General features: G+C 34.2%; 1 protein-coding gene across 3 annotated transcripts in view; it reads left to right on the forward strand.

Moving 5' to 3' along the window:
• LOC122804506 (synaptotagmin-like protein 2) overlaps positions 1–20003 on the forward strand; it is a 3492381-nt gene that overhangs the window by 784036 nt on the left and 2688342 nt on the right. For all 3 annotated transcript variants that reach the window (XM_044074423.1, XM_044074432.1, XM_044074438.1), the window contains one exon: positions 16646–16760. In XM_044074423.1, coding sequence (XP_043930358.1) covers positions 16646–16760 — 115 coding nt within the window. The remainder of the gene's footprint in view (positions 1–16645; positions 16761–20003) is intronic.

The following is a 20003-nucleotide window of genomic DNA, read 5'->3' on the forward strand; positions in this document are numbered from 1 at the left end:
CCCCCTGCACCACCAATACTTGTATATACTAACTCCGAAGTCACACCAACAGAAAAAAACAGTAAACTCACCACTACACACTCTACAGTCCTCTTGCGCACACACATCAGAAATGTACAAACACCACCACTTTCAATACTTACATAATCATACTCTTACCTACCTATCCTAACCCACACCTAAAACTTCTGAACACAATCGCATACACTCAAATCCCTACCCAAGCCCCATAAAAAAGATTCACTTACCTTAATCTCCAACCATAACTACATAGCAAATGTAAATCAGGCACACAGTATATCACATGTCATGTAGCACACCACCACAACCACAAAATTTTTTATACTAAGAATGAAGCAATGTTTATTTGCTAGAGAGGTTAATGAATATCAATATTTTATTTTCAGCTTTTTGTATCTGTATATTGTTAGATAAGCCTAGGGCTATGTTTGTATTAAAGTCCTAGAAGTGCTTTAAGGCTGATTGCGTTTCTACTGTAAGATTATGTGAGATATCCCATAGGATGGTCTTAGTTGAGTTAAATCTTTTTGGATTTTTGTTTCAATATGTTGTGAAGGGAAAGGTGTTAAGCAAAGGATGAAGGCAATGTCTTTGCTGCCCAATTAAAGATGTCTGGGTTGTTAGTATAAAAGTGAAGTTGATAGGATGCAAGCAATCATGTGTATTGATTTTTCTTCCTCTGACTATGAAATGACCTTTAAATAAAATGTGTAATACTCTGAGGAATTTGTGTAGGGGAAGGGAGGTGGGATTGGGGTACTACTTAGAATAGGGTCAGTACTATTGGGTATGCAAGTGGTATATTTTATGCGTTTGAGAAGAGAGGTAGCTTGTGGTTGAAAACTGTTTAGTGCATATAAGATAGTCCATTATCACTTTCAGAGTGCAAACTTGCTAAAATAAAAAGAAATTAGTCTAAAGGTGTAGTTCACTATTTGTCAATTGTGCATATCCCTTATGAGCAAATAGTGTGCACTTCTATTATATAAGATTTATGAATGAAATATAACTGTACATTTAACAGTAGCACTAAGCTGCATCTGTTAAACATTTTAAATATTTAGTGATATGAGCAGAAGTTAAGTAATAAGAAAGTTTTCTCACTATTAATACATGGGCATAGTCTGTCACTTTATGAAATTATGCCTTGCTGAATAATCTAAGAAATTGTGCCCTTTCTTTTTAAATTAAGATTTCAATTTGTAGTAGACTCCAAAATTAAATCTAATAAGAAGTTGTTTAATGTTTAAGAAGCTTCCAGTAGTTATTAAAATTCAGAAATGTTTTATAACTAATGTGCTTAAACTATGAAACTTCATTAAAACAAAATGCTTTAAAGTAAAGTAATCTTGTTTATAAGCTCCCCGGTGTGATGTCATACGCGTGTGACAGTGGTTTTACTTTATTTTACATAGCACTCATTTCCAACTTGAGATTTGGGTTAAATGAACTTCATAGAAAATGCCTCAAACTGCTACCAGGTTTAAAACATTAATAAGCACTTTTTGCAGAAAATGATACCATTTTGCAAAGAAATAAATTTAGGAAAAATATTATCAGACTCTAAAGCAGCTTTATAAGCGACCTTAGAAAATATTTACACTGAAAGTATTATTTTCAGCTGAAACATCCATAATGTTTGCCTAATAATTAGCTAATTATTTTTTTGTATGAGAATGTGAAACAAACAATATTAACTTCTCTAGTGCACATGTTCGCATGCACGCATACATCCTTCTTAAAGGAGAAAATGCATAAAATAACCCTGTCAAGCATAATTCATTTTGTTTTTGAAAGAAGCCTCAGTATTATGCTCAGAAGCAACCTCAAGTATATATTTGGTCATATCTGAATTGAAAATGTCTTGGCTTTATACGGATAAGCCATTTCATTTAAACAGTATTTATAATATTTCTGTTTACTCATTTAGGACTTATTTTCCTTTATTTCTACAATTCATATCAAATTTGAGACCAGCTTCTACCTAACAATACTCAACAAAGTTCTTTAGTACTCAGAAAAAAATAATTATGCAACAAGCTTTTTCCAATTTCTACTAATGTTTGGAAAAATTCTTCTGTTTTCTGACGCAATCTTTGTTGCACCATTTCTCTGGACATCTCCAAGTTGACACACCCCCTCCACTAATTGTTTGTTTTGCTACTTGCAGCAAGAAATCAAGTACCTATATCCCTCTGGAAACAGAAATGTATTTCTGTTAGTTTTCCTTTGTTCATGCTCTTGTGTTATTCATTTGCCACCAAGTTGGCTGTGAGATGAATCTGACTTTTCTGTTTCTTGTGTTTATTTCCCATTTCATCTCCATAGGCAGATTTCTGCCATATTAGCAGCTTCTTTTTGTAAAACATAATTACGATGAAGTCAGATTTATTATAATATAAAGGGGTTTAGTACCCTATAATGCAATTCAAAAAAGTGGCCAGCACCAAAGTGTATTAAGCACGCATATACTTTATTAACTTAAAGTGGCTCCACCAACATCATACCAGTTTCAGCATCCTGCCTCCTTCAGTGATATTTGGTGCTGACCGCTTTTTTGAATTGCAGGATTTTTCTTTGGCCATTTGCACCAGCCATACCTGCAAGTGTATTCTCGTATCTTTAGTATCCTATACTCCAGAAAAAATCTTGCGTAAACTAATAACCAGCAAGTGAACAAAGGGATTAGCGTACTGCAATCTTTATTACCGCTTTCGTCAAAAGACTTCTCCAGAATGCCAATCCCCATCATCACACAGAATTTAGTTAGTTCCACTATGGCTGAAGCAGCTAAGGATGTTTTGTTGGATGTTTTCATACACCCTACACCTGGATCCATGGATTCATGTATGATGCAGATGTTGGACACTATGGGAGATATTAAAATATCAGTGTGTTTTAGCTCTCAAAAATTCGAGAGCTCCTGTTGGAGACTGTGAATATTTTAGCTCTGATGATGATTGTGCGACTGTGATTGAGGCCAACAATTCTGGAGTTCAAGCCTTGATTACCATAGAAGGATTAGACTATAAGGATGTGGCTTCAGTACTTAACATAAATTATGGCTCCTTTAAAATGGTTGGACAGGTAACGGTCTTCTATCAGTGATTCTAACAAGTGTTAAGAACTGTGTGTTGAACTTTGCAAAAAAACTTAAGAAATATATGTCTTTGGACCTGGAAAATAAATATTTTGATTGATTTATTGAGTTGAATATTGTTCCGAAATGACTAAGGATCTTCAAATGTCCTAATGGTGTTAGAATGTCGGGTCTGTTTTTTGGCACCTTAATGGCGTTTTAACAGTGCCATGATTGAATTTTTAAAGCTAATAACTGAAAACAACTTAGCCTTAATGAAGGCTTTGAGGGCCGAGATAACTAAACTAGAGGAGAACATCATGAATGATTTTTCCAATGAACCTGCCTTTCAGTTAGAATATGGCGCTATGAGTGTTTGGAAAATCAACTAGCCTTTCGCAAAAAGAAGAAATTATCAGCCTATTAAAATCATACTGCTTATACTATTTTTGATCCTGTTTTTAAGAAAGATGTACTTAAGAAAGATGCACACAATAATGTCTTTGTTTAATGGTAAAGTTAACAGTTTTAAATGAACACAGGCTTTACATAAGAAATAACAATTAGAAGGAAGTTATAAATCAAAGGGGGAAGGGTCATTACATCACTACTGAAAGCTTGAACAGTAACAATGCCAAAGAGAAGAAAAACAATGCAGGAAAGTAAATGACTTTGACGAACTGCTGTTACTTTCGCCCTCAAAGAAAGATTCAAATGAATTTACCAGAAATGGTGCCAGGCCCAAAACTTTTTTTCCAAGGAAGGAGGAAAAGAGAGAAAAGGGGTCCAGGCATTACGAACACCAGGATGAATCGGGTCAGATTCATCAGTGAACATTTAAACGGATACGAGATGAAGATAACCTGTCGACTTTTGAATTGATTGAAATTCATAAAAATGTTTTAAAACTAGGTTTGTTTTGTTCCTGCCGGAAGGGCTAAACTGTTCAGAACTTTTAGATCTAAAGGAGTTTTCAAGGAAGCTAAATTTGAATTATATTTTGAGTGATGTTAATTTACGAAAATCTTTTTTAATAAAACCTTCCAGTTATAACCCCACATTTAACAACGCCTTTAAGGTGTTTGAAACCACTTGAGAAAATGCCATTAGGGAAGTTCTTATTAATAAAGTTAAAAGAAAGTTTTTTTTTAAATGTATCTATCCAAGAAAAGTGGTATTTGAATGAAATTAAGAAAAATAAAAAATTAAGAGTAGTGAAGGCCGATAAGGGTGGTAATCTTGTATTAATGGATCAAGAGAAGTACATAGAAAGTACTGAGGAAATGTTGAGTAATGAACAGGAGTATGTTAAAACTACAAGTTTGTGTTGTTGAATGTTATAAATATATACATTCTTTTTTATATGACAGTTTTATGGGGGGTAATCTTGATCAGGAATTGTACAGTTTTTACAGTATTGAAAATCCTAGGGTTGGTGTGTTTGGCATTCCAAAGATGCATAAGAATTTGACAACCCACCCCTCTTTTCAGCCTATTGTTTCTGCTCCAAATTGTTACTGAGAGCATTTCTTTGTTGATGCTTTATTAAATCCATTAGTTAAGCAGCTGGATTCATATATTATGGATTCATGGGACTTTTTGGATTTGTTCCATGAATTCAGTGTTGCGTATAAGTTTTTGCCTGAGAAAAATATTATTTGCACAGTTGATGTCTGCTCTTTATTTACTTCTGTACCCCATGAAGAAGGGGTTGAGTATGTTAGACAGTTTTTAAATATGTTCTCTGACAAATTAATTTTTATTGTAGTTTAATGGAGGTTTCATTAAACAACAATTATTTCATTTTTAATAGTTTTACAAACAGAAAAAAAGGGTGGCTGTGGGGTCCCCAGCCACCCCATCTTTTGTAAATATTGTGTTGGGTTGGCAGGAATTTCATCATCTTCTTCAGCTGTTCCCATTAGGGGTTGCTACAGTGGATCATCTGTTTCCATTTCTTCCTGTCCTCTGCATCATGCTCTTTCACACCAACTGCCTTGCATGTCCTCTCTCACCACATCCATAAACCTTATCTTAGGCCTTCCTCTTTTCCTCTTACCTGGCAGCTCCATCCTTAGCATCCTTTTCCCAATATACCCAGCATCCCTCCTCAGCACATGTCCAAACAAATGCAATCTTGCCTCTCTTGCTTTGTCTTCAAACTGTCCAACCTGAGCTGACCCTTTAATATACTGATTCCTAATCCTGTCCATCCTAGTCACATCCAGTGCAAATCTTAACATCTTTAACTCCGCCACATCCAGCTCTGACTCCTGCCTTTTCATCAGTGCTACAGTCTCCAACCCATATAACATAGCTGGTCTCACTACCCTCTTGTAGACCTTCCCTTTCACTCTTACTGGTACCCGTCTGTCACAAATCACTCCTGACATTCTTCTCCACCCATTCCACCCTGCCTGTACTCTCTTCTTCACCTCTCTTCCACACTCACCATTACTCTGAACTGTTGATCCCAAGTACTTAAACTCATCCACCTTTACCAACTCTACTCCCTGCATCCTCACCATTCCTCTACCCTCCCTCACATTTACACACATATATTCTGTTTTAGCCCTGCTGACCTTCATTCCTCTCCTCTCTAAAGCACATCTCCACCTCTCCAGGGTCTCCTCAACCTGGTCCCTACTCTCACTACATATCACAATGTCATCTGCAAACATCATAGTCCATGGGGCCTCCGGTCTAATTTCATCTGTCAACCTGTCCATCACCACTGCAAATAAGAAAGGGCTCAGAGCTGATCCTTGATATAATCCCACCTCCACCTTAAATGTATCTGTCACTCCCACCGCAGTCCTCACCAATGTCACACTACCCTTGTACATATCCTGTACCACTCTAACATACTTCGGTGGGAATTTATTGTTTTAAATTCTATTAAGTGCCTTTTTATAAGTGATTTATTGATGACTTGTTCTTTGTGCTTGAAGGAACTGTGACTGATTGTGGAAAGTTTTTAAAAGCTTTAAATGACAAATCTGAATTTCATATCTGTGGGTGATTGTGGTATCCACATAAATCTTTTAGATGTTAATTTATTGTGGGATTATTGTTCTGAGTTTTGAGAGCTGTAATCATAGAAAGAAAACTTATAGCAACAGTTATTTGTACTAGAAGAGCAATCACCCAAGTTGTATAAAGAAAAAAACATGTCTAGGGGTCAACACATAAGAGCAAGCAGAATGACTGCTAATTACATTTGAAAGAAGCGTTTTCCTTTAAATTATATTTGGATAGGGTTATAATAAAATGTTTATGAAAAATAGTGAAGAAGAAATAATGACATTATTCCCCCCTATTTTAAATCAGGCTTTCATTAGTAAAAAAGTTATTTCTGGGAAAGAGAGCAGTATTGAGAGGAGACTGATTTGTAGTTTAGATATGACAGTGGACAGTTATGAAATACGTTTCATCATTCAAAATAATTAGAACATTTTACATGGGAATAAGGATTTGTTTAATGTAGTTGGAAGTTCACCTAAGTTTGTATACAAGAATAACGTTAATTTAAAAACTTTGTTACAGAATAATACAAAAATTGTGCCTAGTAATTTCTTTACCCAGAAATCAAATGGCATGTTTGTGTGATTTGTGTAACTGTGTTAGGTTTTAGAAGGCCCCTATTTGTTATTGGATAACATGCCTTATACTATAAGCATTACTAGGAGGTTTAATTGTAAAGGTAGGAAGGTTATTTATATTTGTGTTTGTTCTGCTTGTTCTGCTTTTTATGTTGGAATGACCACCAGAGGACTCTCTGAATGCAGGGAATATTTATATTGTATTAAGAAGGACTTGAATAATGCCGTATACAAGCACACTTTATATTGTCAGAGATGCAAAAAATACCTCTTCTGTGATGGAATAGGGGTACCTTGATCTCAGAGGTGAGGATTTTAGAAATTTTTTTAGAACAAAAAGAAGCATTGTGACAGATTAAACTATGTCCTGATATGTTACCTGGATTGAATGATATGGTTAATGTTTTTTTTTTTTTCTTTTTAATAGGAAGGTTTATATTATAAATACATGTTTTTATGTATTGATTTTTGCATTTTAATGAACAAGTGGGCGTGGTTAACTAGTGGGGTAGTGGTTGATTGGTTACACATTTGTATAAATTCTATGTGATGATGGGGGTGTTCATTCTGAAGAAGTCTTTTGACAAAAGCAGTAATAAAGATTTTAGTACACTAATCCTTTAGTTCCCTTGGTGGTTATTGGTTTACATGAGGTTTTTTTTTCCTGAGTTGGGTCAATTTACCTCGTTTTTGGTGTTTTTTGTTTAGTATCTTTGACCTGACCAAGTTCTAATTAAAGCAGCTGGATATACAAATGACCAACAATAAAACTGTCAAAGATAGTTTTAATGATGTAGGGAAGTCTATAATGAAAGCACTGGATTTTACTAAAATTCTGATAGTTTCTTTGGCATTATTTTTGGTTATTAGTCATTACATAGAAACACTGTTCTGTTTTGAAAGCATGTTTCAGATATACAAATGAGGCTAATATTCCATGTTTATATAATTTAGCCCTGTGTGGATAACATTACTGTTTTGTCTGAATTATTTCTTTAGAAAAGTCATCATACAATTGTAAGATTTCACTGTATTTTTAATTATGTTTGCAAACTATTCTTTGTTTGGCAGGAATATAGCAGAACTATAACTTATTTAGGTGTTTTCTCTACTTTAGACTTTCAGTCCTTTAGATCTGAAATACTTTTTTGTTCTGTCTTACCATTTGTTCTCACAATCATTAATTTTACTATCCTGTACAAGAATTTCTTCATGCAGTTTCAGTTTTTTTGCCTTCAGTTTTTTTCAAGATTTCCATAGCTAAAAGTTTAATTTATTTGACACTGTGGACTAACTGGAGATTTTCTATGCTCAGTCAACTCTGTTTTCACATGCAACAGCTTATGTTTTAATGGTGATGAGCTTAACATTGTGAAGATTTCTCAATTTCTAAGTCTACAATGCAATTCTTTTTTGGGGTTCAAAATATTTGATAGTGCAATTTTCCTTTTTTCTTCATAGAACTGAATTCTGGCAAGAGATCTACTGAATTATATTCCCACTATCAAGTTCAGGATACCCTATGATATTTTTACCAGTGCATTAGGGAGAATTACTACAGCCTGCAAATGCTGTACATTTTTCCCCACTGTTGTATGCTTTGAATGTTAAATTAGTACAGTATTTAAGTGTGAAATGGCAAGCATCTTGGGGACTCAAGGTTTTCCTTTAACATGGTTCCCTATTATGAGATCGCAGATGCAGTTTGTCAAATGCGTCTTGATCGAACTGAGAAGAGCGAAAAGGCAAAATACCAAAGCGGCTTTTCAGCGAATTCTTTCCCTGGTAAAGAATTTGCTTGGTCGCTTATGTTACTTTGCCGTTTTCTGCACTGTAGTACAATCTCAGAGTAGGTATGTTTAAGCAGGGGGGGGGGTGTAGGGGGTGAAGCCCCCCATATTATGTAATGTTGTAAAGGTTTTTTTTTTTATTTTGGAACAGCAATTTTTTTTTTCCCTTGGAAGAAAATCGCTGTTCTGAGCTTTCAACGTTGTAAGCTTTTGCTTACATGGGGTCGATTAATTATCTTTCACTTTTGTAAGCATGCAATAATAATATAGATCCTTTAACATATACATACATATATATACTGGAACCAGTATCATCTGTAATCATGAAAAGTCATGTAAAATGTTTGTTTTGATACCAAAACTTGATAAATAATCAAATATAGGCAGACACCTGTTCTTGGGAAAGTATTGAGTTCATATTTATTTCTTATATTGTCTGCTTTTTCTATTTGTACATTATTAGAGAACTTTATTTATGAAAAAATCAGGATTACAATGATGTATATTACTGCTCCATAAAGCCTTTTGCATTTGCATTTTCATAGAAGCACTACACCCTCTATGCATTTTACAGGCCCAGATGTCATCTTTGGCATTGCTAAATGAATGCAGCATTTGACTGTGTAAAGACAAAACATCACTTGGCAGTCAATGATTTCCCACTGTACTTTAATACTTACATGCAAACTGTGCACAGAATGATTTTTGTGATTATGTAAAATAATCTGAAATATTTGCAAAACAAGGAGTATCTTATCAGTTGGGTGTGAAAGTATCAAAACCATAACATTGCTTGTTGTTCCACCAGGATACTTTTAGAATCACATTTGAGTTGTTAAATTAATAAAGCCCCCAAATGTAGTATGTTGCTGGCACTTGATACTCTATTGTTCAGGGTAAAATGAAGACAGCAGTTCTGTTGAGGCAAACTGTAGAAAACATATTCGTGGGAAACGACATGAAGCATTTTCCCCAGATTAAAAAAAATTGCATCATTTTTAGTAGCGCAGTCTTGTGCATTTGAATTAATACAGCTTCCTAATTTATGCTCCTGAATGGATACAGCTGTCAAAAAAGCCAAGCATTATCACAAAACAAAGTTTCTTTGAGATGTTGTGATTAGAATACCATTATAGTAAAATACAAAATATACTGTCAACTGCTGTGGAACATAGTATTGTTCAGATTTAGATATTATTTTCTTGCTACAAGAGATGATCTTATTAATATTAATAAAATGACATCTACACAAATTAATATTCAAAAAGTAGTATATTCCAAGCATCAAATCATATTAATCTTTTGTTTACCTGACTGAAGCAGTGTATTGAACTTGTGCAAATGCACAAGCCAATACACATCAAGTAAAAATATAAGTTGTCAGCAACAATGAAAATAGTGTCAGAGTGGAATCATGTATATAGTCATAAAATAAAAATATCTGGACCATTAAGCTAATATTTAGGGCATGTACTTTTCAGCACAAGTCCAGAGAAGCCTAGGTGCTTCTAAGATGAACTAATCACTTCCAGAAGGGGTAATGATTCCAAATCCACCCAGTAGCTGCCCTATATAGCATTTCTCCAATGTGATTCACTTCATTTCTAATGATCCTTGAGACCTACAAAATCTTTTATTCAAATTAATTTCTTTAATTGTCCTCTGATATTTTTCATTTTCTAAGAACCTGAATCCTTTTTTTTTTCTTTATGCCAAGCATTTAGATCATCAATCAGTAAAACAAAAAAATAACTTTTGCAATGCAAATTCTTTCATCATAGTAATGTTATATAATTATATAATGTTAGAGTAATTTATTTGGTATACATTTTTGACTCTCTTCAAACTGAACATGTCTTCCTTTACTCTCTGCCCTCAACATTATCACCTTTCCCATAATTTCGTAATCAGTAATATTCAAATCCAAAAACCAAAACAGTCACTTCAAACGTCCAGTATTCAAATATTGATAAATATCAGCAACCCATCAAGAAAAGAAGCAAAGTAACAGTCTGGTTGCTTCATTTTTATGTTATATACTTCACTGCATCATGCTGGTTAATCCTCCTTTAATAACTGTTATAAGTATTTATCCCCCAAATTGTTGAGAACCATACCATTCAAAAATCACATCACTATACAATATAGGTAATCAGCTGTTTTTCTCCCAGCATGTACTCTGTGCTAATCTACTTTCCCATAGTTTTATTTCCTTCATCAGTGACAGAACCTCTATTTCTGTCTATGGTTCTTCATTTCATTTTGAAGCTCTTGCTTTTGTGCAGCTAATACTACACTATAAATATTGCCCTTTACATCCTATTACATTGCCATTTGATAGAAACATATAGATATCAGCTGCTTTAATTCATCCTTAAAACGTGTTAGTTTTGCACCTGACCAAAAGATGTGATCTCAAGTTGCCAGAATCTCGCATCATGCCTCTGACAATGTGCTTTGAGATTCAGAATCCTCTTTTTCTTAGCCCTTCCAGCATATAACAGTATTTGTAAAGACATTTTCAATAAATATTGTTTCTGTATTTGAATTGAACTAAGGTAGAGCATTAATTCATCAGGACCATTTTCAATCCCTGTCAGAGAATACATACTCTAAATGATTTACTCAGCAGTGACAATAAACTAATGAAAAATGTACAAGTTTAAAACTAATTCTCAAACAAACTGGTTAAAAAATAAATGTGAATTTACTGTACATACATTTATAATCTAAAATATCATGGTTTTGTAGCATGTCTGAGCATTTATCATATAGGTTCCATATTTTTTCATTTATTAACTTACCTTAGTATTATACCTATTCTCTCATCAATTGATTCCGATCCTTCATTAACCTTAGTATTATACCTATTCTCTCATCAATTGATTCCGATCCTTCATTAACCTTAGTATTATACCTATTCTCTCATCAATTGATTCTGATCCTTCATTAACTTACCCTAGTATTATACCTATTCTCTCATCAATTGATTCCGATCCTTCAGATTTAATTCTCTGAGCAAATTTAGCCTTTTCATATTTAAAGTTTTCTCCTTTACTTTCACCAGTAATAAGTGTATCAGGGGAAGCTTTTCTAATAGAAGATTTGTAGATCCCTTATTTTTGGAATAATTTCTTTAACAAATTACAACAGCAACAAATTAAATTTTCGTTGCTCATACATAAATAAAATCCATATTATAATACTCAAAATTCATAACATAAGTGTATGCACGCTCCATTTTAAAATATATACATATCTCATCCTTAGCAGCATAAATTATATTGTGCATCTATAAATCAACTAGCTGTCTAGTTGCTTTTGTTATATAGAGATCTTCACACAATAAATTTATATCATCGCAACATAACATTTCCTTTATTTACATTTGTTTATGATGTCAAGCAACTAGGGGGCGTTTTGTGCTGAATTGATTTGCTACAACAAACATTTGAATTTAATTAGTGGGAGGTGTTATGTATAAATGGAAATGTTTGGCAGTTTATGCACTTTTACTTGTAAATGGTCTGATAAAGCCACATTTTGTGGTGAAAGCACTTGCCTACCTGATAATAAATGTGATTTTATTTTACTGAATGGTGATAGAAGTCGTGCTTCAATTTACCGTTGCTGTTTTCTGCTGTTTTGCTTACATTTTACAACGGGGACTGTTTGCCTACTGGAGAACCTTTTTTCTTGGATTATTGTGTTTTCTACAGGAAGATCATTGATAAAGATAGAGAAGAGTAGTGAACCTAGCACAGAACCTTGCATTAAACTTCTATTAACTGTACTTGTAGTAGAGGATGAAATGTTACTATGGCCATGGAAGGTTTCATCTTTCAGGCAGTTGTGTAACGAGCAAATAGTTTTCTCAAAAACTATAACTCTGATTTATTGAGAAGCCGGCTATGGCTGACTTCTTCAGAAACCCTTCTCATATCTACAGAGAGACCTGTAGTAGTGACTCTCTCATTCAAGTTTCAATGAATGATATCAGTAACTATTACCAGGGTATTGAAGGTGCTGGCACTGTGCATTACATAACAGAATATAGTTGTTAATTTGGTGAAGTAGTTGTTTGAATAAAAGTTTTTCAGATATTGTATCTGGTATAGTTTTGAAACAGGTTTATAATTTTTTAGCCCTTCAGGAGAAGTGACTTAAGGTCGTGGGATCCTAACTGCATACATATAGCATCTTCACCTAGACCACATCATAATGTAATGCTGGGTCAAGCATGTCTACCCCTCCTTATTACATAGGCAGTTTTAACGTGTTCCAAGCCCCTCTAGACATGGCTCCATTCCATATTACTTAACTCATTTAATAACTTGTTCCAAGCCCCTCTATACATGGCTCCATTCCATATTACTAACTCATTTAGTAAAATGCTGAGAATCTATGAAAAGCAGAAAACAGCAATGATAGAAGATTGCTCTGCTTGTACTCCGTGATCCAGCTTCAAAACTCTTACGTTCCATGTTTGCATCTCATCCTTCAACATATTCTTTGAATTTTGATATGCAGTCATGATAGACCTCTGTACTATAAAATAAAATCAATAAAAATGAATATATTTCCTCCTTGTAGTTATTCATACATTTTCTGTTAAGTCTTCTGTGGAGTACAATTACTTACCTTATATTTGGTATATTTCCAAACTTGTCCAAAATCTGGAGGAGCTTCTCAACATTCTTCTGACAGTGGATCAAATAAATCTACAAATCATGCCATTTGAAACTCAGATTTTTTTTTAAAGATTTGCTTAAGTTACTTAACGACCTTTTTGCTCCAAGTTTCAATAAGCCTTGCTGTACTAACTTAGAATGATAGACATAGAGATCTGCCTCCTCTATTCATCCACATCTTCATATTTTGAGTGTTACTGTTTTTCATTTTACAGTTTGTCAGCAATGTAAACTCTTTTAAGCAATGTGCAGATGTCTTCTGTGTGTTAGAGATTTTCCTTCAAATAACTGTAATGGTTCACAGCTGTAGTTTACTGCTTTAGTTGTCGAAGGCCTTTAAGCCCAATAAGCTGGTAGCACAAACATTAAACATGCAGCTTTTTAAGTAATTTTAAGCTCTTATACTACTCCAAGAAGGCTAGGTATGTACTCCCCTCTTTTTAATTACAGTAACATCCTTTACCTTTTTAAAGATCAGGCTAATTGTAATAGAGTTCTGCTCCCCTGTAATCATGGACTTTGAATCACTGCTGGGTTTGTTCAGCATTACAAAGTGAGTACATACTCTCTAGGTGTTAGACGAAACATAATATGTTTAAAGCTTGCAGAAAATATCCTTCCCTATGGAGCTGCATTAGAATGTCTTTTGAAAAGCCAAATAAGTTGGACTGTTTTTACAATGCTATCATTCTGATCTCTCTAAGCATACACATCACCTATAATGTCACAGTAAATGTGGCTACCAAAAAGCTACAGTTCCTGAGTTGGACAGTTAATCATAGGGACTTTTATCTATATGAATACAAGGGGAGATGACTTGATTTTCCAACCCTACAATTCTCTTCCCTTTCAGTCATTAACGACTTTAGATTATTATTGCAAACATGGAATATATTTTGAAGGCATGTGGAAAATCTTTTATATAGTTTCTCCCACATCTACCAATTATCTCCCTGTATTCTAGGGTTGTTTTCAGAGATCAGATGGTTTATTCAGCTCCAGCGTTATCCTGGATCTCCATCACCATGGCACTGAAGTGATCTCCAGTAAAGGCTCTGCAGTGACATTCCCAGGTGACACATATAGAAGTACGCATGCCCCATATGGCAGATCAGGGACCATATAATGACCCTGCCCGCTGCAGTGCTAGTTCCCCATCTCCTTAAGTCAGTGCAAGAGGGCACTAACCAGGCCAACACCCTCCCCCAGTGTGGTTAGAGGGAGTCAAGTTCTCCTAGCATCTGTGTCGCTAGTCAATCCAGAGCTGTCTGGATCATAATTGAAGTTTTACTCCTCTACCTCAAAGCCTCAAAGAGTTGGATATGTACAGTAAGCTGTTTTATTTCTTTGCATATGGTATGTCAGCAACATTAAAGGGTGTAGTAGCCAGATCAACAGAAGAATAAATGGGGACCAGACGACAAGGCAGAGTAGCTCTTATTTCTTTGATATGGAGGTAGTATAGTCTATTACATGTTATAAGAGGCAATTTTTAAATGATTGTCTCACTCTGTTCAAAAATAATGCAGGTAAATGTATGGGGAACCATAAATTCACTCCTGGGGGTAGTGTCCATGTCCCTTATGAATGAAGGCAGTCTGTAGAATGGCTCGGGAGTTCCAACACCAAAAGACCCACTATCCTGATACTACATCCCGTATCTGGGGAAATTAAGACATAACATTGTCATACCCTGGCTGTTGTGGGATTAGCCTAGTAATCGCCTAGTATCTAAATGGATATAACAAGAAAATGATCATTTGATTTTACTGGAAAGTACTTAAAGCTGATAGAAAATTGCAGAATACCACTGCATGGTTCAGAATACTTGATAGGCTGTTGCTTATCCTAAAATGAGTGTCTATATGTCCCCCATGATGGATTTATTTATTTACTAGAGTGTTGTCTGATGGAATGCGGCCCAAATATAGTGAAAAATGCTATTGTACACATTCAGTAAATGATAATGATAAAGCAAACATAAAGGCAAAAAAAGAAATGTGGTTTCAGAGGTGTTGCCAGATTTGAATAATAGGATTTGATTAGAATAAGTGCACTGTAACAGCTTCAAACTGTAATGGATCACTGGGTAATCCTGAGCCAAGGATTATACATGGTCTACCAGCTGGTAGGGTATTTAAAGTAATACTTCAGTAGTCAAAATTCTCTGCTCTGAACCATGTATTTACAATGTTAATGTGCTTCTTGTATGCAGAACTTTGTACTTTACCCATTTTATATGATTTTGATAAGACTTAACCTGTAGAGACTTTGTCAACCAAAGAGGGAGGTGAGCATCACAAAAAGATATGTTTAAAGGAGGCCATAAAAAGGAACATTTATTTCTGTTAATATACACTGAACTCCAGCTCTAGAACCCGATTGTTGTACGTTAGAGGTCCTTCATTTGAATCAGTGGACTAGCTGGCAGTCTGTTTTCTATCCTACCCCACAGAAAATGAATAATTTACCTGTCAGTTTAGCTTTATATGAGCAAAAAGGTTGCATGTTAAGTTATCAGAAATCTTATCTGTAGAGAGGTACTTAAAAGCAGACATGACTGAGAAGCTTTTATAGATTTTTTGTGTGTCCAATGCACTTAAGGAAGATGTTAAGGTCAATATGAGCCTTAGACCAGTTGGGTGGCATTGCAAGAAGAGTAGGGCAGCACCCTAGGATAACAGCCCACCTTGGATTCATTACACCTGTCTCTTATGCATAATAATAATAATAATAATGCATGGTCATTTCCATTGAGATATTTCCTTCATAGAAAAAATAAACTGGCCTAATAGCAGAAATGTGCATATGTCTTTGAATTAAGACTAGAAAGACTTGACTTTAAAAATTGTACAATGTGAAAATTCAATAGAAAGAACACCAAATTGAATTTTTTTCATAGTTGTAGAAAAAATAGTGGAATGTCTTATCTTTTCACTAATCAAAAAAACTTACTAGACTGAATTCATAAGTTTGTATTTAAAATGCATTGTTTTTCTGTATTCCACAATTTCGTCCTTCATTGTTGAACTGTGATTTAAATCATAAATGATGGTAGATAGTGCTTGTCATACAGATATAGTTAAGAAAATACAATCCGAGTGGATAATGGCATCAAACATTGAAATAGGTGAGATGAAAAGTAAAACAATTCCTACTGGTCTTTAAAATTATGAAATACAAGTCTTTAGAATGTTTTTTTTGTGTATTATCATATATGTAAAATATTATTGAAATATAGCACATTTTACAGCCATCGTTATTGATGCAAGCATCTTTGCTTCACAAGAGTTGATTGGTTAATTTTACTGCACTGTAAACAATAGGTTATTGGGAGCAGTGATGTCATGGTGGGGGCAGGGGTTTGCTTATAAAGGTTACATATCTTCACTCATATAAAGACTTTTAAGAATGTCTAAATTTATTTTACTCTGATCGCTTATTTTTTCCCTTTAATTTCAGCTGATAAAGAAAATATCAAACCAACAAATGAAAAGACCAGAAGAACGAATCAGATTCCTGCCATTACTGAAGAAGTTATTCCTGTTACAAAGACCACAGTGAGGCAGTCAAAAAGGTACGGTCACAAACTGGAGTTAAAAATTGAATAGGTTTAAAAATACATTTGTATTTAACTGGATTGTTTTTCCACAGCAAAGGGGAATGGAATCAAATTGCACTGGTGCTATTAAAATGGAAATCATACATACTTTGAGGAAGAAACTATATATTTGCATTTTCTATGCTTGAAATATCCACTGCTTAACACATAAACACACATACAGACACTCTTGATTATATAGAAACACTTCTTTTGAGAAGTCAGTGTTTCATTTATGTAATGCTTAGTTTTCCACAGCACATCTGAAAACTGCTAAGCAGCGTCTCACAAATACTCCAAAGCTTGAACCATCATGCATATGTATCATTAATTTTATATAATTGTATTAACTATACCACTTTTAGCTTCAAAAATGATTTTTGTTACCACTACACCATCCAGCAGCTGGGACACCTACCTATAAATGATGCAATCAAACATACACCACATTATCTGCATATATTTCTGAACACATAAATATACACACACATTATGCATCTTGCAGATTTTGTACAAATGTATATATCTGTATCAAAATAACTGGTACATATAAGCAAGTCAGTACCTGTGTTTGAAAATTAAGACTTGGTAAGAGTCTCCAAAGCCCTCAGAGGGGATAAAATCAGCCAAATAGTGAATGTCAGTTATTTCACCAGCTCTACAAAGAACCACTTGATCTAGTTCATCCTCCTGTAATCTTTAATGTCCACCCCCTAAGAATCCCCAGGCTGTGTAGTTGATACACCCCTAATTTTATGACTGTTGCTGAAGGCAGACGAAAAACTCAGGTTGACCCTTTTTACTATTCTTGGCACTGTGCTTTAAATTTACAGTAATCCTTTCCTGGGATAATGTGAGATCCCATTGTCCATGATCTGTTCTTATGATTTATTTTTATTTTAGCTTAACAGGCAATTAAGTGGACAGCTCAATAGACACTTAGCCATGACCCAGACACAGTGGGGCAAGACACAAACAGACAATTGTACAATGACTAAAGAATACATCTAGTGGTTAAAATCGCCTCTTCTGTCTGCTAGAGGAGTTAAATAAACCACAGACCCTGATGAGATTTGAACTCATGACACCAGGTTTATCTCCACAAGTCTAATAACTTGGCAAATTCCAGTCCTGGGGATCTGTATCTTTGTCAGCAGATAAACAGAGTGTGAAGCAAAGATAGATTCAATGAGTAGTACTTACTCCACCTCTGGAATTAGGTGATCCAGAAAAATAAACACTGGGTGAGCACCCTCAAATGTACCTTGTAATTAACTGGCCTTACACTTATTGAGAAAGTAGGTACAACCTGAAGGCATTGGTATTGGCAAAGCATTGATGGATGTAAGACTAAATTGCCTTGAAACATCTATGAAAAAGTTAAAGTTCTCAGGATGTTCCAAATAAATATATGGGGTATTAAAATCAGTAAAACAGATAAATGGATGAAAAATAAATTTAATTATCCTCAGTGTTTTAGTGCTAACCATAACTCTCAACCTCTTAGTGCAAGAAATCTGGACAAAGCCTGACAAAATAGCGACAAAGGCCCAAAAATATGGGCAATTTTAAATATTGTTCTTATAAACTTAGAAAGTTGCTAGAGTAACAGGATTTGTGTTAACATCATTTTCTGAAGGATATGAGGTCTGAAACTCAAATGAAAGTCTTTATTTGGTAACTGCGGTCCTCAGATCATTCCAGTGATTTGCCAGAAAACCACAAATTTTATGAGGAACAGACTGAAAAAATGAGGCAGAAATCTGGACAGTTGAGAGGTATGACGCCAACAGCAAGCAAAATCCTATAAAAGATAATAGATAAGAGTCCAACCACCCAAGACTTAAAAAAATGTTCAATAAAACAACACACTGTAGCAAACCTTTTGAACCTTCACAGTTCTGTCTCAATGCATAGTATTCTCAATTAAAATCAATTATCTTTATACCAGTTGCCAGCCTATCATTCCACAGATCACATGTCCTCAATTAACTATTTATAAAACATACCTAAAATCTAACAAATATACATTTTATAATATTTGATAAACAGGTAGATAAATGATGAATAACTGTATCACCTCCTCTCTTTGGCTTATCAACTTTCTGTAGTATCCTAAATTTAAAGGTATGTTCATTACTAGAAATTATCATAAGCTTGCTTAATGCATTCAAATCAATATGCCTATGAATTTCAAAGAGGTGGGAACCTAACTTTTCCTTCAACTTCTGATTAGTTTTATCTACATAGAAGCAAGTACATGATTTGCAGCAAGATAAACAACATTATCAGCAGATCAAGTGGCATAAGTGGTAAATCTGAACACATTCTGCATAATAGAGTAAACAAATTTAGTATTCAAATTAATATAAAAATTACAATTAATATACAGAAAGTTGATGAGCCAAAGAGAGGAGGAGATATAGTTAACTGACTTAGCAGAATATAAATGGATAAACTTTTTTTGCAGCTGATACTGCACCTGGTTTAGAATTATTAATGCAAATATGCAAAAGTAATATTTGTGCTAGATTAAATAATGTGAACAGTATAAAACCAGATTTAAAGAAAAACAGATTTATAAGATTTTATTAGATATGTTACATCCAGGCTACTTATTATTCATTATAGATTAACTATTATTCATCATTACTGTTTATCGGATATTAGAAAATGTATGTTTTATGAATACATGATGATGCAATTTTACTATGTTTTTTGTTAGATTTTAGGTACATTTTATAAATAGTTAATTGGGGACATGATTTGTGGAATGGCTTTGATAGACTGGCAATTGGTATAAAGATAATTGATTTTAACTGATTATACAGTGCAGTGAGAAATGTGAAGGTTCAAAAGCTTTGGTACAGTGTGTTCTATTAATCATTTTTAAGTCTTGGACAGTTAGACTGTTGGCTTATCTCTTATCCTTTATACACTTGGTAAATATGTAGTTTTAGCCAAAAGATTTAGTTTATTAAAAATAGTTTTTTTTGCCTGTATGCCAGTTTGTCTTCCAAAAACATACACATCTCCCCTAATATTTGTATAATTTTCTTCCACTGTTTCTCTCTATGCATACTTGTTCCAAATATTATCCCCAAAATGTCTATGACCTCATCATTAAACCAAATGCCTTCTGTATAACCCATTAAGCCAATCCCTTTATTTTTGTCTCTATACATAAACCAATCACTTTTAAATACTGATGTAATTGTT

The sequence above is a fragment of the Protopterus annectens genome, chromosome 1.part1, assembly GCF_019279795.1.
Source record: "Protopterus annectens isolate FY-2018-M chromosome 1.part1, PAN1.0, whole genome shotgun sequence".
NCBI classification, from domain to species: Eukaryota; Metazoa; Chordata; order Ceratodontiformes; family Protopteridae; genus Protopterus; species Protopterus annectens.